At 38.3% G+C, this 26,312-nt stretch overlaps 2 protein-coding genes across 3 annotated transcripts in view; one reads left to right on the top strand and one right to left on the bottom strand.

Moving 5' to 3' along the window:
- The window catches only part of nms (neuromedin S), a 33,666-nt gene extending 20,513 nt beyond the window's left edge, over positions 1–13,153 (top strand). Inside the window, exons 6-7 of one of the 2 annotated variants that reach the window (XM_030125647.1) lie at positions 6,929–7,003; positions 12,907–13,153. In XM_030125647.1, coding sequence (XP_029981507.1) covers positions 6,929–7,003; positions 12,907–12,936 — 105 coding nt within the window. In that variant the 3' untranslated portion in view covers positions 12,937–13,153. Of the gene's footprint in view, positions 1–6,928; positions 7,004–12,903 lie in introns of both variants that reach the window. The other variant, XM_030125646.1, reaches the window with a different exon arrangement.
- Positions 13,154–13,689: 536 nt separating this feature from the next.
- Positions 13,690–24,445, bottom strand: pdcl3 (phosducin-like 3). Its single transcript, XM_030125645.1, has 6 exons — positions 24,351–24,445; positions 22,826–22,946; positions 21,621–21,711; positions 17,758–17,901; positions 17,442–17,650; positions 13,690–13,849 (listed from the first exon to the last, which is right to left on the bottom strand). Exons 1-6 carry the CDS (start codon positions 24,354–24,356, stop codon positions 13,701–13,703), a joined length of 720 nt encoding a protein of 239 aa, XP_029981505.1. The 5' UTR covers positions 24,357–24,445; the 3' UTR covers positions 13,690–13,700.
- Between the last annotated feature and the right edge of the window lie 1,867 nt (positions 24,446–26,312).

The following is a 26,312-nucleotide window of genomic DNA, read 5'->3' as shown; positions in this document are numbered from 1 at the left end:
ACATACTTAAGTACAGGCTGAAGTAAACTTATATACTGAAGTACAGGCTGAAGTACACTTACATACTTAAGTACAGGCTGAAGTACACTTACATACTTAAGTACAGGCTGAAGTACACTTATATACTGAAGTACAGGCTGAAGTACACTTACATACTTAAGTACAGGCTGAAGTACACTTACATACTGAAGTACAGGCTGAAGTACACTTACATACTGAAGTACAGGCTGAAGTACACTTACATACTTAAGTACAGGCTGAAGTACACTTACATACTGAAGTACAGGCTGAAGTACACTTACATACTGAAGTACAGGCTGAAGTACACTTACATACTGAAGTACAGGCTGAAGTACACTTACATACTGAAGTACAGGCTGAAGTACACTTACATACTGAAGTACAGGCTGAAGTAAACTTATATACTGAAGTACAGGCTGAAGTACACTTACACACTGAAGTACAGGCTGAAGTACACTTACATACTGAAGTACAGGCTGAAGTAAACTTACATACTTAAGTACAGGCTGAAGTACACTTACATACTGAAGTACAGGCTGAAGTACACTTACATACTGAAGTACAGGCTGAAGTACACTTACATACTTAAGTACAGGCTGAAGTACACTTACATACTTAAGTACAGGCTGAAGTACACTTATATACTGAAGTACAGGCTGAAGTACACTTACATACTTAAGTACAGGCTGAAGTACACTTACATACTGAAGTACAGGCTGAAGTACACTTACATACTTAAGTACAGGCTGAAGTACACTTACATACTGAAGTACAGGCTGAAGTACACTTACATACTGAAGTACAGGCTGAAGTACACTTACATACTTAAGTACAGGCTGAAGTACACTTACATACTGAAGTACAGGCTGAAGTACACTTACATACTGAAGTACAGGCTGAAGTACACTTACATACTTAAGTACAGGCTGAAGTACACTTACATACTGAAGTACAGGCTGAAGTACACTTACATACTGAAGTACAGGCTGAAGTACACTTACATACTGAAGTACAGGCTGAAGTACACTTACATACTGAAGTACAGGCTGAAGTACACTTACATACTTAAGTACATGATGAAGTACACTTACATACTGAAGTACAGGCTGAAGTACACTTACATACTTAAGTACAGGCTGAAGTACACTTACATACTGAAGTACAGGCTGAAGTACACTTACATACTGAAGTACAGGCTGAAGTACACTTACATACTGAAGTACAGGCTGAAGTACACTTACATACTTAAGTACAGGCTGAAGTACACTTACATACTTAAGTACAGGCTGAAGTACACTTATATACTGAAGTACAGGCTGAAGTACACTTACATACTTAAGTACAGGCTGAAGTACACTTACATACTGAAGTACAGGCTGAAGTACACTTACATACTTAAGTACAGGCTGAAGTACACTTACATACTGAAGTACAGGCTGAAGTACACTTACATACTGAAGTACAGGCTGAAGTACACTTACATACTTAAGTACAGGCTGAAGTACACTTACATACTGAAGTACAGGCTGAAGTACACTTACATACTGAAGTACAGGCTGAAGTACACTTACATACTTAAGTACAGGCTGAAGTACACTTACATACTGAAGTACAGGCTGAAGTACACTTACATACTGAAGTACAGGCTGAAGTACACTTACATACTGAAGTACAGGCTGAAGTACACTTACATACTGAAGTACAGGCTGAAGTACACTTACATACTTAAGTACATGATGAAGTACACTTACATACTGAAGTACAGGCTGAAGTACACTTACATACTTAAGTACAGGCTGAAGTACACTTACATACTGAAGTACAGGCTGAAGTACACTTACATACTGAAGTACAGGCTGAAGTACACTTACATACTTAAGTACAGGCTGAAGTACACTTACATACTGAAGTACAGGCTGAAGTACACTTACATACTGAAGTACAGGCTGAAGTACACTTACATACTGAAGTACAGGCTGAAGTACACTTACATACTTAAGTACAGGCTGAAGTACACTTACATACTGAAGTACATGCTGAAGTACACTTACATACTGAAGTACAGGCTGAAGTACACTTACATACTTAAGTACAGGCTGAAGTACACTTACATACTGAAGTACAGGCTGAAGTACACTTACATACTTAAGTACAGGCTGAAGTACACTTACATACTGAAGTACAGGCTGAAGTACACTTACATACTGAAGTACAGGCTGAAGTACACTTACATACTTAAGTACAGGCTGAAGTACACTTACATACTGAAGTACAGGCTGAAGTACACTTACATACTGAAGTACAGGCTGAAGTACACTTACATACTTAAGTACATGATGAAGTACACTTACATACTGAAGTACAGGCTGAAGTACACTTACATACTTAAGTACAGGCTGAAGTACACTTACATACTGAAGTACAGGCTGAAGTACACTTACATACTGAAGTACAGGCTGAAGTACACTTACATACTGAAGTACAGGCTGAAGTACACTTACATACTTAAGTACAGGCTGAAGTACACTTACATACTGAAGTACAGGCTGAAGTACACTTACATACTGAAGTACAGGCTGAAGTACACTTACATACTTAAGTACATGATGAAGTACACTTACATACTGAAGTACAGGCTGAAGTACACTTACATACTTAAGTACAGGCTGAAGTACACTTACATACTGAAGTACAGGCTGAAGTACACTTACATACTGAAGTACAGGCTGAAGTACACTTACATACTTAAGTACAGGCTGAAGTACACTTACATACTGAAGTACAGGCTGAAGTACACTTACATACTGAAGTACAGGCTGAAGTACACTTACATACTGAAGTACAGGCTGAAGTACACTTACATACTTAAGTACAGGCTGAAGTACACTTACATACTGAAGTACAGGCTGAAGTACACTTACATACTGAAGTACAGGCTGAAGTACACTTACATACTTAAGTACAGGCTGAAGTACACTTACATACTGAAGTACAGGCTGAAGTACACTTACATACTTAAGTACATGATGAAGTACACTTACATACTGAAGTACAGGCTGAAGTACACTTACATACTTAAGTACAGGCTGAAGTACACTTACATACTGAAGTACAGGCTGAAGTACACTTACATACTGAAGTACAGGCTGAAGTACACTTACATACTGAAGTACAGGCTGAAGTACACTTACATACTGAAGTACAGGCTGAAGTACACTTACATACTTAAGTACAGGCTGAAGTACACTTACATACTGAACTACAGGCTGAAGTACACTTACATACTGAAGTACAGGCTGAAGTACACTTACATACTTAAGTACATGATGAAGTACACTTACATACTGAAGTACAGGCTGAAGTACACTTACATACTTAAGTACAGGCTGAAGTACACTTACATACTGAAGTACAGGCTGAAGTACACTTACATACTGAAGTACAGGCTGAAGTACACTTACATACTTAAGTACAGGCTGAAGTACACTTACATACTGAAGTACAGGCTGAAGTACACTTACATACTGAAGTACAGGCTGAAGTACACTTACATACTGAAGTACAGGCTGAAGTACACTTACATACTGAAGTACAGGCTGAAGTACACTTACATACTTAAGTACAGGCTGAAGTACACTTACATACTGAAGTACAGGCTGAAGTACACTTACATACTGAAGTACAGGCTGAAGTACACTTACATACTGAAGTACAGGCTGAAGTACACTTACATACTTAAGTACAGGCTGAAGTACACTTACATACTGAAGTACAGGCTGAAGTACACTTACATACTGAAGTACAGGCTGAAGTACACTTACATACTTAAGTACATGATGAAGTACACTTACATACTGAAGTACAGGCTGAAGTACACTTACATACTTAAGTACAGGCTGAAGTACACTTACATACTGAAGTACAGGCTGAAGTACACTTACATACTGAAGTACAGGCTGAAGTACACTTACATACTGAAGTACAGGCTGAAGTACACTTACATACTTAAGTACAGGCTGAAGTACACTTACATACTGAAGTACAGGCTGAAGTACACTTACATACTGAAGTACAGGCTGAAGTACACTTACATACTTAAGTACATGATGAAGTACACTTACATACTGAAGTACAGGCTGAAGTACACTTACATACTTAAGTACAGGCTGAAGTACACTTACATACTGAAGTACAGGCTGAAGTACACTTACATACTGAAGTACAGGCTGAAGTACACTTACATACTTAAGTACAGGCTGAAGTACACTTACATACTGAAGTACAGGCTGAAGTACACTTACATACTGAAGTACAGGCTGAAGTACACTTACATACTGAAGTACAGGCTGAAGTACACTTACATACTGAAGTACAGGCTGAAGTACACTTACATACTGAAGTACAGGCTGAAGTACACTTACATACTGAAGTACAGGCTGAAGTACACTTACATACTGAAGTACAGGCTGAAGTACACTTACATACTTAAGTACATGATGAAGTACACTTACATACTGAAGTACAGGCTGAAGTACACTTACATACTTAAGTACAGGCTGAAGTACACTTACATACTGAAGTACAGGCTGAAGTACACTTACATACTGAAGTACAGGCTGAAGTACACTTACATACTTAAGTACAGGCTGAAGTACACTTACATACTGAAGTACAGGCTGAAGTACACTTACATACTGAAGTACAGGCTGAAGTACACTTACATACTTAAGTACAGGCTGAAGTACACTTACATACTTAAGTACAGGCTGAAGTACACTTACATACTGAAGTACAGGCTGAAGTACACTTACATACTGAAGTACAGGCTGAAGTACACTTACATACTTAAGTACATGATGAAGTACACTTACATACTGAAGTACAGGCTGAAGTACACTTACATACTTAAGTACAGGCTGAAGTACACTTACATACTGAAGTACACACTGGAGTGAACAAAGATGCATGTTCTGTCCAGAGAACTGACTCACAGTTTAAAGGTGCTGCAGACTGTCATGTCCAGTTTTCCTCACGTCTGTCCGTCCTCAGTCATATCCTCAGTGTCATGTGTCTGTTCGTCTGTCTGTCAGTACTCAGCTGAACCTCTTGAACAGTTTCTTAGTTCCATCCACCAGAAACAAACCATGTGTTTACATTCAGAGCCGGGAGGGAACTCGGGTATTGTCGGAATTTTGTCGCGACGTGCATTGTGGGAAACGGAGGCTCGTGCAGCCACCTGACCACGACAGCGGCAGTGCAACCACATGGTCTTATATGGATGAACAAACACGACGTGGAAACGGCTGGAGGAACATGCACAGAGGGAAGGGAGCTCCTGCTGTTTCCACGTCATGTCTGTTCCAGCTGCTGCTGTCAGGCGGCTGCACGAGCCTTCGTTTTCCACAATGCACATCACAACAAAATTCCTCAGGTTTGTAAACACATGGTTTGTTTCTGGTGGATGGAACTAAGAAACTGTTCACTGTCATGGAAGAGATTCAGCTGAGTAATGACAGACAGACGAACAGATTCATGATACTGAGGATATGACTGAGGATGGACAGATCTGAGGAAAAACTGGACACCAAAGTGTCCTGCACCTTTAATTTAGTTTATTTTCTTTGATTTGGACATCACAAGTCCATGGAGACTGTCCCAGAGGACAGAGCAGATGCTTTGCTTGGCTGTGTAATAGCACGTGTTAGTGTTCAGCACCAGTTAATGAACTATTCATGCATTTAAAGTTAAATGTTAAATGTCACACACGGTCAAAAATGTAGGCAGCTGTACCACAACTAAAAACATGCATAAGCTCTTTATAATCCAAGTTTTTACTGATTTCATATACATCATTTTAACAGTCAACACTTTGCAGCCTCTACAGCCACGGGAATGAAACCGAAAACCAGGAATAGCATTACATCACAATAATACTAAAATAAAATGTCCAAATTAAAGAGGATACACAAGCAAAGGTGTCAGAAAAATGGACAATGATGACTGGGAGTACAGCTGGTGTGGGCTGCTGCCTTATCAGTACAGACAGCTGCCTGTCAGCCAGCTGAGCCCATAAAAAAAGAGAATGAATGAATAAATGAATAAATGAATGAATGAATGAATGAATGAATGAATGAATAAATAAATAAAATAAAATAGAAATTTTCAAAACTTCAGTCACTACTCAAAACTCACCTGTTCAAACTAGCATTTTCTACAGCTCCTGTGTTCTTTTGTTTTGTTTGGGAAGTGTCTTTGAGTGTCCAAAAAAGTGGTTTATAAGTGTGATGTATTATTATTATTATTAATAATAATAATAATAATAATAATAATAATAATAATAATAATAATAATAATAATAATAATAATACATTTTATTTGTATAGCCCTTTTCATGGAACTCAAAGACACTTTTCATACAGCAGATTAAAACAGGAATCAAAACACATTAAAGAGATAAAAGCAGGTGCAGAAGGCAGGTGTATAAATATAAAACAGTTAAACATTAAAAGCAATCTTAAATCATTATTATTATTATTATTATTATTATTATTATCATTGTTGTTGTTGTTGTTATTATATTACAATTTTTAAAAAAAGAAAATAACACATCTTGTATAAAATAAAATAAGATACAGAATTTTAGAAAATACCATAATTTCAGTTAAATGTAGAAAGTGCAGCCTGTGAATGAAGCCAAACTGATTGTACTGTTGTATTTAAAGTCTTTTTTTTTTTTTTTAAATACATCCTCATCTATGCAGACTTTTGCTTTTGGAAAGTTAATTCATTTACATTCATTTTAAAGACCCTGGGTATTTTTTGGTGGATTAAAAATGTCAGTGTTATTTGTCGTAACTGGTCTCTTTCCTCCTTTTTTTTTTTTTTTTCCCTCTCTTTCCTCTCTCAGTCCCACTCAGTTCACCCTCTGATGCGACTCTCCCCCAAACTTTCCCAGAGAAGAAAGAAGAAGGTGTTACTTTTGGTATGAACATTCAAATATTCCATCAGTTCTGAATCCTTTTGGCTAATTATTTCTGCACATAAAAACCATGGACTGAACATAACCTGTAAAATGTGAACTGCTTCTATCATGGACCACTGCTGTCTGCTGCAGGGTTGAATGTCATGTACCTGTTGGATTCTGTAATTCAGTTTGGACAAATGGACAATATGTTTTTTTTAATCATTCTAAACAGGATATGTTGGTGTAGAATGTTTTCACCCACACAGACCCAGTACTAATTTTGCAGTTCCAAAATATTTTTTCTTTACATTTAACTTTTCTTATGTGATTTATCACCATTTATTATAATTTTATCCTGTGTGTTTTGCGTAGTTTTTCAGTAAAATCAGGTATTTTTCTGTGTTTAATTCACTGATCATGTAGATGTTCATAAAAGCTCAGAGTAAATTCAAAGGCTATATTAAAACTGAAAAAAACTGTAGAAAAAGTGACTTTTTCAGTCAAATCTCTCCTGAACTGAACACAAACCCAGTGTGTCCGTCCACTGTCACTGATCCGACTGCACGGGTTTGACTGGAGAATGAATGCTGTAGAAGATGACATTTGTTGTCTGTTTTGTTCTTTTTTTTTTCTTTCATTTTGTTCAGTTTGTGGCTTATTTTATTAATATTACTTATTTTGTTGATTTCATAATCATATTTGTTCATTTTTTTAAAATCACTTTGCCTCTTTTTGTTCATTTTGTCGCTTATTTTATTATTTTTTTCCTTTATTTTAGTCCAATTTTTTGCTTATTTTTCCACATTATTTATTTTGTAGGGTTTTTTTATTCATTTTTGTTCATTTTCATCCACTGTCATTGATCCAACTCTATGGGTTTTACTGGGGAATCAATGTTGGAGAAGATGATGGTGTTTCCATGGTAACTACGGAGCCTCTGAACATCCAAATATGGTCATATCTGATGACCATGAAAAGATGAAGAACTGTATTTGACACCAATTATTGACATGGACTGATAGGATTAATGGATCAACAGGAATTAAACAGTTTAGATCAGTAGATGGATTAGGTTAAAGGTGGACGTTTGGGTCTTTAAGGGTTAAAGGTGGACGTTTGGGTCTGTAAGGGTTAAAGGTAGACGTTTGGGTCTTTAAGGGTTAAAGGTGGACGTTTGGGTCTGTAAGGGTTAAAGGTGGACGTTTGGGTCTTTAAGGGTTAAAGGTGGACGTTTGGGTCTGTAAGGGTTAAAGGTGGACGTTTGGGTCTTTAAGGGTTAAAGGTGGACGTTTGGGTCTGTAAGGGTTAAAGGTGGACGTTTGGGTCTTTAAGGGTTAAAGGTGGACGTTTGGGTCTGTAAGGGTTAAAGGTGGACGTTTGGGTCTGTAAGGGTTAAAGGTGGACGTTTGGGTCTGTAAGGGTTAAAGGTGGACGTTTGGGTCTTTAAGGGTTAAAGGTGGACGTTTGGGTCTGTAAGGGTTAAAGGCGGACGTGTGGGTCTTTAAGGGTTAAAGGTGGACGTTTTGGTGTCTAAGGGTTAAAGGTGGACGTTTGGGTCTGTAAGGGTTAAAGGTGGACGTTTGGGTCTGTAAGGGTTAAAGGTGGACGTTTGGGTCTTTAAGGGTTAAAGGAGGACGTTGGGTCTTTAAGGGTTAAAGGTGGACGTTGGGTCTGTAAGGGTTAAAGGTGGACGTTTGGGTCTGTAAGGGTTAAAGGTGGACGTTTGGGTCTTTAAGGGTTAAAGGTGGACGTTTGGGTCTGTAAGGGTTAAAGGTGGACGTTTGGGTCTGTAAGGGTTAAAGGTGGACGTTTGGGTCTTTAAGGGTTAAAGGTGGACGTTTGGGTCTGTAAGGGTTAAAGGTGGACGTTTGGGTCTGTAAGGGTTAAAGGTGGACGTTTGGGTCTTTAAGGGTTAAAGGAGGACGTTTGGGTCTTTAAGGGTTAAAGGTGGACGTTTGGGTCTGTAAGGGTTAAAGGTGGACGTTTGGGTCTGTAAGGGTTAAAGGTGGACGTTTGGGTCTTTAAGGGTTAAAGGTGGACGTTTGGGTCTGTAAGGGTTAAAGGTGGACGTTTGGGTCTGTAAGGGTTAAAGGTGGACGTTTGGGTCTTTAAGGGTTAAAGGTGGACGTTTGGGTCTGTAAGGGTTAAAGGTGGACGTTTGGGTCTGTAAGGGTTAAAGGTGGACGTTTGGGTCTTTAAGGGTTAAAGGTGGACGTTTGTTTAATTCAGTTCAAGACTGTGGAATTTTTGCACTTGACAAAAACATCCCAGGGGCTGAACTGGACCCTTTGGCGGGCCACATTTGGCCCCTGGGCCACATGTTTGATCCCCCTGCTCTATGGTCTTATTTCTGTCTTATTGTGTCCCGTTCAGGTGTGTGTTTCTGGGGGTAGACATTTGGGATCTTTGTGTAACTTCAGCAAATAACAGTGCAGGGGGTGAAAACCTGTCACATGGTGTATGAAGCCATGAATGTGTGTGTTTAACCCTTTCATGCACAGTGGTCACTCCAGTGGTCAGTTCTTCTCCAGCTGTTCTCTTGTATATTCATGGGTTTAGTTGTTTTAGTTCCAGATCAGCCGACACAGTGGACACTTATGCATCGTCTCATAAACTGCAATTCATACCATTAGTGTAACTCTGCTGTTCTTGGTTGGTTCTTGAGTGGAAATCAGTTGTTAATATTTATGTTTTGCATATTATCTCCATGAAGTGAGTAATAACTGGTATTAGAATATGTTCAAATGTGAGAAAACATCAGGTTAGCTGCATTAAACATGGTTTCATTTCACTGTTTTCAGATCACTTTATGATTTTGGCTTTTAAATACATGTTTCTTTGCTTCCAGAATAAAATTCATGGTGTAGCTGAGTGGACATTTTTGTAAATCTATGAAAAAAAAAAACTCAATCTCATTGTTTTTTTCATGCCTAACGAGGAATAAAAACACTCAAAAAAAAAAACAAAAAAACCTCAACTAAGGTTCTTATAATTCATGCATGAAAGGGTTAAGTTCTAGAGCAGAGGTGTCAAACATGCGGCCCGGGGGCCAAATCCAGCCCACCAAAGGGTCCGGGCTGGCCTGGGGATGCGCGGATACCACTTTTTTCCAGACCGTGTACAAGTACTTACATTTGAGTACTTTCTAATACCGAGTACTGATCCTAGTCCTTAATAATCCCATTCCAGTTCTTAGTTCCTTTTGTAAATGTGCTTTATTGTCGTTGTCATTAGTCTGACTGGAACAAAGTGCTGCTACTGACATTTAATGTGTTGGAATGAGCATTTGTCAGTTAATCCACCAGGGGGCGCCGCTCTGAATTAACCATACTGGACAAATACCACGAAGAAGAGGAAAGTTTAATGAGAAGAAGAAGAAAGTCAGTAATAACAAACCTGTAGACGACAGAGGGAACACTACTGTGATACTAATGTTGCAGCGTTTTCTCTGTAAGGTTTAAAAGTTTAGCTTCAGCAGGAAGAGAAAAGACAAATGAGTGAGAGGTTTGGTTTTCACTTCCACTGGTGGGGGTCCGCACCGCTCCGTACCTCCATAGTATTACACCGGTCAACAACAAATGTATTGTTTCAGTTTTTTGAGCTGATTTAGGATAATTTTGGTGCTGAATCCAAAAATCACATTAATTTTGCTCAATCAGGTCAACTTTCTGAACTCTGCTACATATTGGCTTTTGAACATTTTTGCTTACATTTATGGGCATTTTCACATCATACGATACAAAATTCTTTCATATTTCTTGCAATAAATGAGTTCTGAAGATTTTACTTTTGCCAATTTATGATTAATGTTTTTTTTAATATTACAGGTGAATGAAATGGCTTCGACTAGAAGATCTTGCAAAAATAAGCCTGACGTATTCTGCTCCATCTGCAGTGAATACACCATTGTACCTAACAGGAATCAAGTCACAAGTTTCATAAAGTGTGCTTACCAATCTGATTTTGGTATTAATTATTATATTTTGTGAGAAGATCAAATTTTTCAAAATCAAATTAGCAAAAAAACCTGACCTGATTGAGAAAAACAGATGTCATTTTTGGATTTAGCGGTGCAAAATGGTCCTAATTCACTTGAAAAAACCTAGACAACTTAGGACGACTACCCAGAAAAACTACTGACACATTCAGGATGACTACCCAGGGCAATATCAACATTAGTATCACAGTAGTGTTCCCTCTGTCGTCTACAGGTTTGTTATTACTGACTTTCTTCTTCTTCGTCTTCATTAAACTTTCCTCTTCTTCGTGGTATTTGTCCAGTATGGTTAATTCAGAGCGGCGCCCCCTGGTGGATTAACTGACAAACGCTCATTCCAACACATTAAATGTCAGTAGCAGCACTTTGTTCCAGTCAGACTAATGACAGCGACAATAAAGCATGTTTTCTTTTCTGTCTGTTTTAGTCACATGACACACACAGGAGTCAGTACTTGATTCCATAACCATTGTTTCTGACACCTTTTGATGGTCGAATAATTTTTTCTGCGTCTGAACTAGGGATGCTCCGATACTGATATGAGTATCGGCATTGGCTCGGATACTCAGTGTGTGTGTACTCGCATTCATACTCGTAAAATATATTCGATACAACTGCACCGATACCACTTCTGTCTGTGTGACATTCCCAGTTCAGTGCAGCAGGTACGAGGAGGAGGAATAATGTGTGTGAGTGTGAAGAGTGTGGAGATGGAACCAAAGAAATGAGGGTGATAAAAGTAACGCTGACTGACAGTAGCGTTCAGACACACACAGATACAGACGCAGCCTTCTGTCCGTCCTCTGCGTACATTCCATCTGTTTTCCAGCTGATGGAGGATGAGTACCCAGACAGAGAATACCAGCTGGAGTATGGAGCGGTGCGGACCGCCGCCAGTGGAAGTGAAAACCAAACCTCTCACTCATTTGTCTTTTCTCTTCCTGCTGAAGCTAAACTTTTAAACCTTACCAGAGAAAACGCTGCAACATTAGTATCACAGTAGTGTTCCCTCTGTCGACCACAGGTTTGTTATTACTGACTTTCTTCTTCTTCTTCTTCTTCTTCATTAAACTTTCCTCTTCTTCGTGGTATTTGTCCAGTATGGTTAATTCAGAGCGGCGCCCCCTGGTGGATTAACTGACAAATGCTCATTCCAACACATTAAATGTCAGTAGCAGCACTTTGTTCCAGTCAGACTAATGACAACGACAATAAAGCACATTTACAAAAGGAACTAACAACTGGAATGGGATTATTAAGGACTAGGATCAGTACTCAGTATTGGCAAGTACTCAAATATAAGTACTCGTACTTATCCTCGGTCTGGAAAAAAGTGGTATGGGTGCATCCCTCGTCTGAACACATTCCCTTACTACGATCATGATTTACCGAACAGTAACTGTAGTAGTGTGTGGTCTGAACTACAGAGGTACGCAGTGGACACTCAGCAGCAGCACAAGCAGGTAGTCCAATGAACAAAACATGAACTGAGGTCAAAAAGCCCTGCAGTAACCAACAGAAGACATGATTCACTGATGTCGAAGATTTATTCAGTTCTCCACACACAGCAATGATAACTGAGGGAACATTTGTTGATCCCTTGTTTTACAGAGGATTTATGTTTCTCTGGTTATAGTGATGTGATGGATCTGTGTTTTTTTTTATAACTCAGGGTCTGATTGATCATTTTAAAAAGAAATTAACCTTTCAACATCAGTAAAGAGAAAGTAACAGGCCAAAAAGGCCAACTACTTCCATCGCTGTAGTAAAAAACTAAACTACGCCAGAGTTTCTTCAAGCAAATAACAAAAAAAAAAAAAAAAGACACGTACCGGTAATTAAGCGAGCTAACAGAAATTAAATTGTTCAGCTTCGATTTTCACTGACACTGCCTTTTTATCTCTGTCTTACTAATGATAAGAAGATTAGAGCTCTGCCGGAGGGGATGTTGTAAGAGACAAGATCTGCAAACAAAGGAAAGAAAAATCACACTGAACACTGAAGTGGAGTGGAGCAGCAGACATCCACGCTTCTGGACATCACACCCTAAAAGAAACCCACCAGTGGAGCCACGGCAGCACTTCTGACATGCGTCTCCTTTTACTTGGTTTCCTGATAATAAAAGATTGTGTAAATTTGACACCATAGCATCACACCTCTGCCATGGCTGCCAGGTGTCTTCCTGCTTCTGAATGTTTTTTTTTTTCTTCTTCTGGCACACATCTGGCGTTGTGGCACAGACAAAACATGTCAGAAAACACAAAGAAAACGGTGAAAAGTCTTAAAAGCAAGTCCTTTATAGTCAACAGTGATACAGACAAAAAATGAGCATGACAAATAACTGGCGTTGATTATTGTGGCACAGAGGTGAACTCACACTGCTCTACAGTTGTAGTTGTACATGTACATTTTTGACATATATATCAAACATAATAAAAAATTTGTCTTTGAAGCATTTGTAAAGGTTCATTGTTATTAAAATGACAAAAGGCTGATTGTTCCATTTATCCCACTTTGCCATTAAAAGACTGGCTCCTCCCTCCAGTTGAGTTTCCTGCCCCAAGTGCCCACAAGCAAGACCCAGCAGACACAAACCCGTGACAGGAGCACCACCTTCTGGTCAAAAACTGAAATGCACGTGCTGATAAAAGGAGACGCTGGTCCTCGTCTTACAGCGTTTGTCCTCACGGCCGTTTGTTTAGGGTTCTTTTGTCTCGTCTAATAGTCCTCATCCTCACTGTCACTGTCCTTTCGCGTGGGGAGTGAACTTCTGATCGATGACATGAGCTTGTCTTCGATTTGTTTTCTGGGGTTTTCCTCCAGGTCTGTCTTCACCGCCCCGGTCTCCGACAACCTCCACTCCAGCTCTGAAGGGGACAGACATAAGCAAGGCAGGTTTATTTAGAGCACATTTCATGTACAAGACAATTCAAAGTGCTTTACATCAAACATTAAAAGTATGACAGCAGAAGCAATAAAAAGCATAGGCATGAGAAAAACAAACAAAATCAGATAAACAGATAAAAACCTTCAGCTTAAAAGAATATAAACTATTCAAATGCAGCTGAGAACAGGTGGGTCAGAACAGGTGAGTGTTTCAGCTGATCTGAGGCTTTCTGGGAGTTTGTTCCAGACATGTGGAGCATAGAAGCTGAACGCAGCTTCTCCATGTCTGGTTCTGACTCTGGGAACCAAGGTTCTAGTAGGTTTGGATTTTTCATTATAGTTTAGTTTTGACTTATTTTTCTCTAATTCAGTTTTAATTCATTTTTAGAGCGGGTTTCCTAGTTTTTATTAGTTTTCTTTATTTTCCAAATGCTTAGTTTTAGTTTAGTCGTCTCTTTTCTCTTCTTCTCTGTCGTCGTATTCAAATAAATCCCAGACAGGACTCTGCTGCTTTCTCTCAACTTTAGTCTGCATGTTTCCAGGTAGAGTGGGGACCAGAAGACGACTGGAAACCACAAGTGACGAAGCGTTAACTGTCATATAATGCCCAAGGTTATTATCGTTAACGAAAACTAACAAAAGGAAGAAAACTAGAATTGAAAAAACATTTTCATTAACTGAAATAAATAAAAACTATAATTAAAAGAAAAAAAAAAAAAAAACGCTAACTAACTGAAACTGTATTGTGTGTTTACAAAACTAACTAAAACGTATAAAAATTATGGATAAAATCCCCTTCGTTTTCATCTTTTTTAATGTCGGATTGATACGAAAGCGATTTATTTCCCTCTAGCAATTTTAGCTAGCAGCACCATACGACACTTCACGGTCCGTCACTTCTCGTCACTTGTCATTTAGTCGTCTTCTGGTCCCCACTCTACCTGGAAACATGCAGACTAAAGTTGGGAGAAAACAGCAGAGTCCTGTCTGGGATTTATTTGAATACGACGGCAAAGAAGATAAATATAATTAAAAAAAACACTAAAATTAATACTAAAACTAAACTAAAACTACGCATTTAGAAAAAAATGAAAACTACTAAAAACGAGCAAATCTGCTCTAAAAACAAATTAAAATGAACTGAATTAGAGAAAAGAAAGTCAAAACTAAATAAAACTAAACTATAATGAAAAATCCAGAACTATTATAATCTTGATGGTGCCAGCAGCTAAAATTGCTTGAGGGAAATAAATCGATTTCGTATCAATCTGACATTGACAAAGACGAAAACGAAGGGAATTTTATCCATAATTTTTATCCATTTTAGCTAGATTCATAAGCACACAATACAGTTTCAGTTAGTTATCATTTTTTTCTATTAGTTATAGTTTTTATTTATTTCAGTTAACGAAAATGTTTTTACTATTCTAGTTTTCGTCATTTCATTAGTTTTCGTCAACGATAATAACCTTGCTGGTGGGTTCATACTGGGTCAGGAGGTCCTAAACCATTCACAGCTTTATAGACCAGCAACAGAACTGTAAAGTCTATCCTCTGACGGACAAGCAGCCAGTGTAAAAACATACACAAAAATGGTTAAATACTTCAATCATGAAAACCAAGGAGACCATCAGGATTTGTTTGTTAAACTGCCGTCGCACTAAAACAGTCATTTACCTTTAAAAAAAACAAAACAAAACAAAACAGGAATTTACAGAGATGTTAATGGTTGGCTGTAATGATCCTGGAGTGACACATTAGTAAAGAATGAGGACTGGAACCAGGACCTTCAGGAGTTCACCGTGTCTGCCACCATGTGGAATAGTATTAAAACCAAGACCTAAACCAGGGCTCTCAAACTCACTTTCTTTCAGGTTCCACATTCAGCCCGATCTGATCTCCAGTGGGCCGGACCAGTGAAATAATAACAGAATAACCTATAAATAATGACAACTAGGGGTGTGTATTGGCAAGAATCTGGCAATATAATACAAATCACAATACTAGGATCACAATACGATATATCACGATACTGTTAACAAGGCGATGTTTTTTGTTTTGTTTCTTTTTTTAAAAGATTATTTCCTGGAAAAACTTATAGTGCAGCATTTGGATAAATAAAGTTTTAACATGTGGCTTTACCAGTACAAAAAAAACAAAACAAAAAAACAAATAAATAATGTTTTACAGACATTACAGTTTAAGTTCCTGCTTAAATGTTCGTATTCTGTTGCGAAAAAAATAGTGTTCAGTCCCTGAATCATCCAACATCAGAACATTATTTTTGTGCATTCCCAATAAAAAAAAAACAAACATTTGTCTCTTTCAGACAGTAAAAAGTGCTTTTAAGATTGCAATATCGATATTTTCTTACACCCTTAATGACAACTGCCAATTTTTGTCTTTGTTTTAGTGCAAAAAAACCCCATTAAACTATGAAAATACTTACTTTTATAAACTATCCAAACAAAAAAGATGTGAATAATCTGAAAAAAAGGAAATTTCTTAAGAAAAATAAGTCCAATTTTAACAATATTCTGCCTCCACTTCTCATTTGTCCATGTGCATTATGGATCAGATCTACAAAGACACTAAACACTGAGGAACAGGAAGAAAATAATTAAAATTGTGCAGAATTTTCTTTAGACATTTCAGGTTGTTCATATTTGTTCAGGTTATTCACATTTTATTGTTACAGGATAGTTTGTAAATGTAAATATTTTCATAATTTCATGTTATTTTTTGCACTAAAACAAAAACGAATATTTGCAGTTGTCATTATTTATAGGCATAATGTAATATTTTTTTCACATCAAACCGAGAAGAAAGTCTGGGCCCGTATTCCTAAAGATTCTGAGAATCCTCTCACAGCTCCTAACTTCACCTAAAAAGTCCTAGCAAGGAGTCTGAGCTTAGGAGTGATTCCAGAACACTCTCAGAGAACTCTGAGCAAGGAATGGACAGAAATTCCTATCTTAGTGAGGAGGTGTTGTTGACCCCGTTGCTAGGTATGAGTCATCATTTCAAAAGCTGCGATTGGTTGATCCTAAAAGCCAGACAAAATATATTTTGGGTGATAATGGGCAAGGGATGGACCCCTCAAATCGATAAACTTAATCATAGAATCTAATCTTATGACGACTGTGTAATTGTAAATAATATTTCAAATAAAAGAAAATATCTGTTAAATGAATAGTACGCTATACTTTAAAATTATCGTACAAAATGTGTGAAAAAACTGCGTACCTGCTTTTTTTGGTTGAGATTGTATCTGTTGTGTGTAGTAGAAAAGTTCATTTTAATAAACATATGTATGAATGAATGAACGCATAATTCGCAGTAAATTATGTTTCACTGACAGAAACATTTTCAAAACAGATGAAAATCATAAAAGTGCATGGATATCACACAAAGCAGTTTCACCAGAATCATTCCAGTACTGACAGGTTAGTGAAATCATACCGAGCTTTTTTTCTATGCTGTCCTCATGCATTTCTTAAGCTATAATCGGCCCGATTAATCTGTGGGCTCTAATGTAAGGATCAGCATAAGCTTCAACGTGCTTCATCCTACCTTCAACTTTAAGGTTCATTCCTCCGAAGACAAGCGGCCCAATGAACTGACCCTTCATCTCCCCTTCAAAGTAGACGAAGATGGTGGGCAGGTTGCGGTCGGGGTAGTTGGGGATGCAGGTCGTGGAGATGGACTTGAGGAACTTGGTCTGAGGGAATTTTCTGGCCAGCGTGGCAAGGTGTTGGTTGATCAAGGTACACAGAGGGATGCTGGGAAAAAGACATGAACGGTCAGTGTTTCTGTTTTAGAAAAGTGCATAGACAGATCATGTTTGACATGCTTCAGTGTCCTTAACTGCTTCTTTTAACAGACCTACCCTTGCTTATAGAGGTGCAGCACCACCCAGATGCCGTCTCCTGCCTTGTTGACCTCCTTGACGTAGTCCTGCCCTGAGATTTCCCCCACCTCACCAAAAATGTTCTTTATCTGAGCAGCCTTCCACTCTGCAATTCGCTTCTGTCTGCGGAGAAACACAAGCAACTTCAATGTACCGTCAAAGTGAACAGGTTTCAGTCAGAACAACATCAGAGCAGGGTCTGATCCCAGTTACGATCCTGGAAAGTCTCTTTTCTAGTAGGGAAATACACAAAACTGGAACAAACAGACACAGCATTCTAATTAACCATGAGGACTGACTTTGATTTCTGCTCACATGAGCTGTTTGAAAGCTCTGCATCAACACGTGTTACATGTCAGACAGCAGAGGGCGGTGTTTTTCTGTTTTCCCGCCTCCCTTTTTTCTGCAGGTGATTACAAACTGGTTTCCACCTGGGCAGGCTGAGCGGCCTGTGATTGGATCCTGAAGACTCCAGCCAGCCAATCAGCTCTAAGAAGACAGGTGAAAAGCTCCCCCCTGAAGACTTCACCCCCCTCTTCGTCTTCCCCCTGACTGCTGTCTGAGGCCCTGCTGCCATGACAGTCCTTTGTGAGTCCATTTTCTGTTTGTTAGAAGGCTATTTGATGTGAGGTTCGTGACATAGGTGAGTTTGGGACACCCTATACATTTTTGCATTCATGCAGCTTCATCTTTTGTTTAGCACACTAGGTTTATTGGTTGGTGCCACCCATGTCTGTTTTGTGACAGCAGTTTACAGATAAGTTTAGGCCAGGGGTGGGCAATTAAGTTTCCTATGGGGCCACATGAGAAACTTTGACATTTGTTAAGGGCTGGATCAATACACTTGCAGCTCTCCTTAATATGTATCTCTCTATATATATATATACTTTACTATAATACAAAAACAGTAAATGCAATAATACAATAATAAAATGAAAATGTGGAGCACAGAATACAACTATTTAATGAATATTCGCAAAAAGACTTTCGAAAATGTGCAAATCCAGCTCCACATTAACTTTACATGAAAACCTATGAATGCATCCAGCTTTGTTTGCATATCACAGTTCCTTTTCTTTTTCTTTACCTCTGACTTCAGTAAAGAAATACTTTCAAGTCCATGTCTTGTTAAAAACTCTGCATTCAGAATCGGTCGTTCTTTTTTTGGCATTAGCTGACATCTTCATGAGCTGAAACTGACCAACAAACCAATCAGTGCATAAGCCTTATGCAAGTACAGAAAGTGTGTGGAAAAAAACGGTAAATTAGCAGGTCCTTCAAAATAAAGCGGTGGCGTTGTATTGGTTACATCTAATATGATGATGTATATTTGCATTGACTTTTAATTTGCCAATGACCTCATGTGGGTCAGTTAGGGTCAGCTGTCGGGCTGCATGTGGCCCCCGGGCCTTACAATGCCCAGGTCTGGTTTAGGCGTTTCTTCTGTTTTTCTGTTTCCTACATCTAGACACTCAGTTAGGCCCTGTTTGTTCTATCAATTTCATTTATTTGGCACAACCTGCACTGTCCTGGCCTCCGCCACATTTCTCTGGCCTTTGTTTTTTGTTAGCGGCCCGCATTTTGATTTATCACAGGAATAAATGAATCAGTTGTACATGACTCATGTTGACTGATTCTGTGTTTGCTGTCAAGTTACTGTCTAGCATTCCTGTGATGTAACAACATGGATGTATTCTGCTTTGTCAGTGTTGTCTTCGTGCTCAAGTTATTCACTCAAGTTATTTTGCCCACCCATGAGAAAACAGAAATTTGTGTAAGATTTCATAAGAATCTGAATTAAATTAAAGTAAGAACAAAACCAGTTTCTGTCACTGTAATAAACACACAGACATACACAGAGCAGCTGATGACTTCATAACAGATTTGCTGATTATCTCATACCAGATTTGCCAGATGAGCGAAGTCAAGGGAAGGTTAACATGTGGTCAAAAAAAATTTTATTACAATAATCTACACCAAACTTATATTTTTGGGTAGGTATATATACTTATATTTTCAGGAAAATGTATTTTGAAATGAGAAAAAATTTGTGAATAATAAATTTGAGGAATTTTATGAGTGTGAATGTTTGGAAAGTGACAGTGTTTTCTGCCGTCATTCTGGGTTCATTTAATAGACTCATAAATAAACTGCATTTATTCCAAATACATTGATATTTGACTAGTATATTTGTCATATTCTAAACACTGTTTAAATTAAAAAAATGCATATGTCTATGCAAAATGCATTGGAATATGTTATTGTATGCTGTAAATATTGTTTAAAAAAAAGTATAATATTAATTGAATAAAAATAAAAATGTTTAATTTGATATTTACTTCTGTTATCTGTGATGCTGCCATTTATCAAAACTCTTGCTATTTAGGTATGATCAAATATTTTTTTTCTTCTAACCAATTATTAGGTTGCAAAATAGGGGGTTTAATGTATATATTGAATAAATTTTAGGATGAAAATGTCATAGGAACTTCACTTTTGTGAACTTTGTAAATCTTGCAAAAAATAGACCATCTGTGACGCAGTAGTTTTGATATTTTTCATTTTAAAATATTTGAAACTAAATTTTGCCCTTAGAGTATGTTTAAGATGGCATTTAAACCCTTCCAATTATTTATAATATTTGTCTTAAACTTGTCTGGTTCAAAAGTTATGAATCAAAAAGTAGTGGGCTGTCCATCTGTGATGCCCTTGACTTCACCCAGATGTCAGATTTCTTTGGCGAAATAAAAATTTCTGTTTTATAAAAGGCCAGCAAAACTGATACTACAGGGTTTGTTCACTGCTTTGAAGCCGCTCAGTTTACTATAAAACTTAATGCCAGAAACTGATGAAGAGTAATTAGTTGACAAACAACAAATGACAACAAGTGGAGGAGTTTAAGTATCTCGGGGTCTTGTTCACGAGTGAGGGAAGGATGGAGCGTGAGATTGACAGACGGATCGGTGCAGCGTCTGCAGTGATGCAGTCGCTGTACCGGTCGGTTGTGGTAAAGAAGGAGCTGAGCCGAGAGGCGAAGCTCTCGATTTACCGGTCAATCTACGTTCCTACCCTCACCTATGGTCATGAGCTTTGGGTCATGACCGAAAGGACAAGATCCCGGATACAAGCGGTCGAAATGAGTTTCCTCCGTCGGGTGGCTGGGCGCACCCTTAGGGATAGGGTGAGGAGCTCAGTCACCAGGGAGGAGCTCGGAGTAGAGCCGCTGCTCCTCCGCGTCGAGAGGGGCCAGCTGAGGTGGCTCGGGCATCTGTTTCGGATGCCTCCTGGACGCCTCCCTGGGGAGGTGTTCCGGGCATGTCCCACCGGGGGGAGACCTCGGGGAAGACCCAGGACACGTTGGAGAGACTATGTCTCTCGGCTGGCCTGGGAACGCCTCGGGATCCCCCCGGAAGAGGTGGAGGAGGAGTCTGAGGAGAGGGAAGTCTGGGCATCCCTGCTTAGACTGTTACCCCCGCGACCCGGCCCCAGATAAGCGGAAGAGAATGGATGGATGGATGGACAACAAATGACAGGCAACGTCACTGTCATTTGTTGCGCTCTTATGGTTTCAGAGGCTGTTGATTCGCAAATTGTACAATGTAATTTGTGTGACTGATTTCATTTTCATTGACATGCACTGAAACATTAACGGTGTGGTCTGCAGTCATCCCAAAATTAATTTACATTATTACCTTCATGATTAAGAAAGACTCTGCCCCCCACGAAATTTTCAGTTCATTATAAGACTAGGGAAGAGAAAAAATATATACTATGGCAGGGCCCCACAGCCCCTCTCATTGATGGGAAACTCTACCTTTACACACAATAACATGTGCCCTTACCGGTACATCTCAATGGCAGCCTCATCATCCTCACCAAACTCATCTTCATTCTCTTCGAGCTCTTCCAGTGTCATGTCCTCGTATGTTTTAACTGATAAAAAATGATGAAAACAAATAGTTACACATACTTTGAACAACCCTGTGTCTAATTAAAGGAGGTTCAAATTAACCAATAGACCAAACTAATGCAGAAACGCTGAACATAATGTATTACAATCATCTGCTGGTTTAACAATCTAAGACAAAAAAAAAGACCGAAAAAAGTAACAATGGCCAGTACACTCTTAGGGTTGAGGTTACAAAATATGGAATGCAGGTACAGGACAGAGAGGTGAGACAAGCAGTTTTGTACATGATGGGGGGGGGGGCTCTCTGTGCAGAGTTTGCATGTTCTCCCTGTGTTTGCGTGGGTTCTCTCCAGGTACTCCAGCTTCCTCCCACAGTCCACAGACATGCACTAATATAGGTTCATTGGACAAGCTAAAATTGCTCATAGGTGTGGATGTGACAGCCCTGTGATGAACTGGCAACTCATCCAGGGTGTACCGCGCCTTCACCCATAGGTAGCTGGGATAGACTCCAGCACCCCCACGACTCTCTCAAGGACAAAGCAGTTCAGAAAATGGATGGATGGAAAAAAGAAACAACACATTTTTACCATAATGTTTAATGGAACTTCCGTTCTGTTAAGGTGGAAAATTAGCATAGAAAAAAAAGTATTGGAAACAAGTATTGAAGCCAAGGTATCACATTGAATATATTGAATATTACCCAACTCTCAACAGAAATAAATAAGCGGCAATATATCTCACTCTTTCACTATATCCATAATCAGCTGAAAAAACAAACAAAAAACCGTTACATTTTCTAGATTTAATAGTTTGATGTGGCTTTTGAGTTGACCCAGGCATGCAGTCAAAAGCTTGTTGCTGAGCCCTGGAAATGCACACAGGATGTCCAGCTAGTCTTTCCCATCCAAAGTGTTGTAAGGTATAAGTGTGTCTGTGGGTAACTGATGTAACACCTTGTGATTGTGTAGCAAACCAACTTCCTGATGGACACATTAAAAGCTCTGTTTTCCTTTTTGTCTACTGTGTCTCTTTAATTTGGGTGACGTTACATTGTAAATCATGTCCAATCAGGTAGAAATATTTCTGCGCCACGCTACAAGAAAAACACACAGGGGTTTAGATTGTCTTCCTTACCGACAGACTGCTGCTGAAGGGCCAGCTCCTCCTCTTCCTCTTCATCTTTAGGGGTTTCTTTGGGAGGAAGAATACCCTTCTTTCTCAGTATATCATTCCACTCTGTGTCTTCGTTAGGGTCCTAAGGGGGACACATAAAAAGCTGATTTGTGACTGCTGGATGCCCTAAGATAACCTCATCTCCCCCACCCCCACAGTGGTCAGTCTAGTCTATAGTTGGTGTGAACAACTGGTAGAACATTTCCTTGAAAATCAACATTAGTTAGCTCACAGAAAACTGCTAGTTTACCAACAACTAACAATAGTATCAAGTTCAATCAATCAAATTTTATTTATATAGCATCACATCACAACACAGGGTGCTTGGCTTTATCGAAATAAACATTTCAGACTTTTTCAAAACTGCTATTTTTTTCCCCAAGACCTTGGCTTTATGTACTTTTATAATTGTGTGCCTACTTTTTTGGTAGAGATTGTACCTGTTGTGTGTCATAGATAAGTTCATTTTAATAAATGTATGAATGAATGTTTGAATGAATGAATGCATAATTCGCTGTAAACTATGTTTTCCTAACAGAAACTTTTTCAAAACATGAAAATCACAAAAGTGCATGGATATCACAGAAACAAGCTTCACTAGAATCATTCCAGTACCAACCTGTTAGTGAAATCACATCAAGTTTTTTATATGCTTTAAGTGTTGTAAGTTCTACTTCCTCCCATTCCTTTTCGAATATGTGAATGAAGTCATATTATGTTTTCAAGTATATACTGAGTATATATATATATGTATGTGTTTTTCATGTTTTCTTGTAATCTGCTTTATTTTTAAGGACTAAAGTATACTATGTCCTGTTGCATATTTGACATAAACTTAAAGTAACTAATTTCCTCATATTTCTTATCTTACAAGATTATGTGCCTTTGAGCAAACGTTTTTCTATACTTTGTTAAGACTTTCATACAAAATTCCAGACTTTTCGAGGTCTGGAAAACAGTGTTTCAAAATTCCATACTTTAAGACTTTGAAGACCTACGCAAGCACACTGGAACAAAAGTTATCTCATGACACTTTCCATTTAGAGCTGGTCTATCTAAACCACACTTCTAAACCAGTTTACAGAAACCCAACAAAATCCCCCAGAACCAAACATTTGGTGACAGGTGCGAGAAAAACTTCCTTTAAAGACGCAGAACCCTTGAGCAGACCCCGGCTCTTAAGGATGATCGGCTGCCTTATTTTCCTTATCCAGTTGTCCGTCTATCAATTAGTAGAGCATCAAACACAAATCATTTATTAGGTCATTTAAAGTCTTTTGTGAGAGATGTAAAGAATCATTTGGCTAGCTAATAGTAAGGCTAACATTTTAAGTTGGTCCGCCTAGCTAAACGGCTAATGAGTGACGAGTTACAGGCTCTGCTGTGACATTTTAGACACAATATAGATAACACCCACTGTTAAAGCTTCTCTACATTCAACTATAATACATATATTCGTCCTGAAGTGTGTTAAAGCTTTCCTAACCTGCATTTTGACAGATAAGGCAGTCCTCTTCAAATCACACCGCTACTCTCCTCCCAGACCCGGAAACAGAAGGAGCGCACCATAAAGAGGTCCGACTGGAAACACAAACAGCCTCAAAACAACCAACCGTTAAACGGCCACAATAAATGCACCATCACATTCAGTATCTAAGCGCAAATATAAACAGGTAGGTCCACTTCCTTTGTATGTTTTTAATTCTTTTATAATGTCCACAGTTCATGCTTTAAACCCGCCAAGGAACCGGTGTTTGGGGACAATAATAAAGATGACACCTACTTCCTTTTGAGACTCGATATGACCATATAAGGAATGAGAGCGCAGCATTCCATTTCTGGCTACCAGGGAGTGGAACCAAACAGGTGCTGCAGACACACACACACACACACACACACACACACACACAACACACCACACACACACACACACACACACACACACACACACACACCACACACCACCAGTCTCTATAATTATTGTATAAATCATTATATTCTACTTCTGAGGTTACACAGGAACATAGACAGTACTGGATAAAGTATAAACAAGTCTGATTTAAAAGCTTTTCAGCACTGTACATTAATTCAGACAAATTCAACAATTATTGGAAAAACTGTGTTGATTTTATTACACTATTAAGAGCTGGTTTCACTGGATAACAGTAATGTGCATTTAGATCCATGTAAACCCTTGGTTCGTGCTACACACTTTAAATGTTCAATGTTCATCTTATACAGGGGAAAAGAACGGAATGTGAAATATACTTGTTTTGGTTTTTTTTCCCTTTTTTTCTATATTTTTGGTTGCTTTGTATATTTTTACTATTTCTGTCAATGCTCCCCTGTTTGAGAATGTTTTTGTGTTTTTGTTTTTTGTTTGTTTTTCTTTCCATATGTAGAAGTCATGTACACAATGTAAAATGCTAAGGTAAGGCTGACTGAAAAAACAATAAAAAGAAAATTCTAAAAAAAAAAAAAAACCAAACATTTATTCGCAACATAGAATAGCAAACTATTACATGATCAAAAACAAATTAATTTTAGCAAAAAAAAAAAGTCTCCATTTTAAATATCTGGGGTTGCCAGAAATTTGTAATGTTAAAATGAGATCATGAGCCAAAAAAGGTTGGAACCACTGCCTTAAACCAATTTATGGACCTTGGTACAAATTTTATGTTCATCGAATAAACACACATACACACACACACACACACACACACACACACACACCACACACACACACACACACACACACACACACACACACACACACACACACACACACACAGTCTCTATAATTATTATATTGAGAGCATTTATATTCTACTTCTGAGGTTACACAGGAACATAGATAGTACCAGATAAAGTATAAACAAGTCTGATTTAAAGGCTTTTCAGCACTGTACATTAATACTGAAGACAGAAGTAAATATGAAATTATAAAGTGAGCGTAAACATTTTATTAAATGGGGAAATGGCAAAATATGTTATTATATTATTATTATGTTACGTTATGTTATGTTATGTTACGTGATGTTATACTATTCTAGATTCCTTGTATTTTACACCATTACTTGAATTGTGAAGGTAGAGTTGGCTTATAGAGCAATTAATTCTATTCAACTAATCCACAGAATGGAAATCCACTGATGAAGTAAATAAAGAGAAATGATGGAGAAGTCAGTCAGTCAGTCCAGAGAATGTCAAGAATTGTTCAGTCTTTTTTCAGTCACTATGTAATTTTTAAGTATTTTCTTTTGTATTGTCCTCTATATGATGAACTGAGAGCCTCTTTGTTTGATGACATTTTTACCTGAAATCCTGATCTGTTCTGGAGCACTGATGATGACAAGATGAAATGGTTGTTTAGTTCAAATGTATTTAAATTAGCATTATTTGTTTGTAAAGCCTGGAAAAAGCAGCAGATGTGTTTGTTTAAATAGGT

Source organism: Sphaeramia orbicularis, chromosome 21 (genome assembly GCF_902148855.1).
Source record: "Sphaeramia orbicularis chromosome 21, fSphaOr1.1, whole genome shotgun sequence".
Taxonomy (NCBI): Eukaryota; Metazoa; Chordata; class Actinopteri; order Kurtiformes; family Apogonidae; genus Sphaeramia; species Sphaeramia orbicularis.
This window is presented reverse-complemented; position numbering and strand designations above follow the sequence as displayed.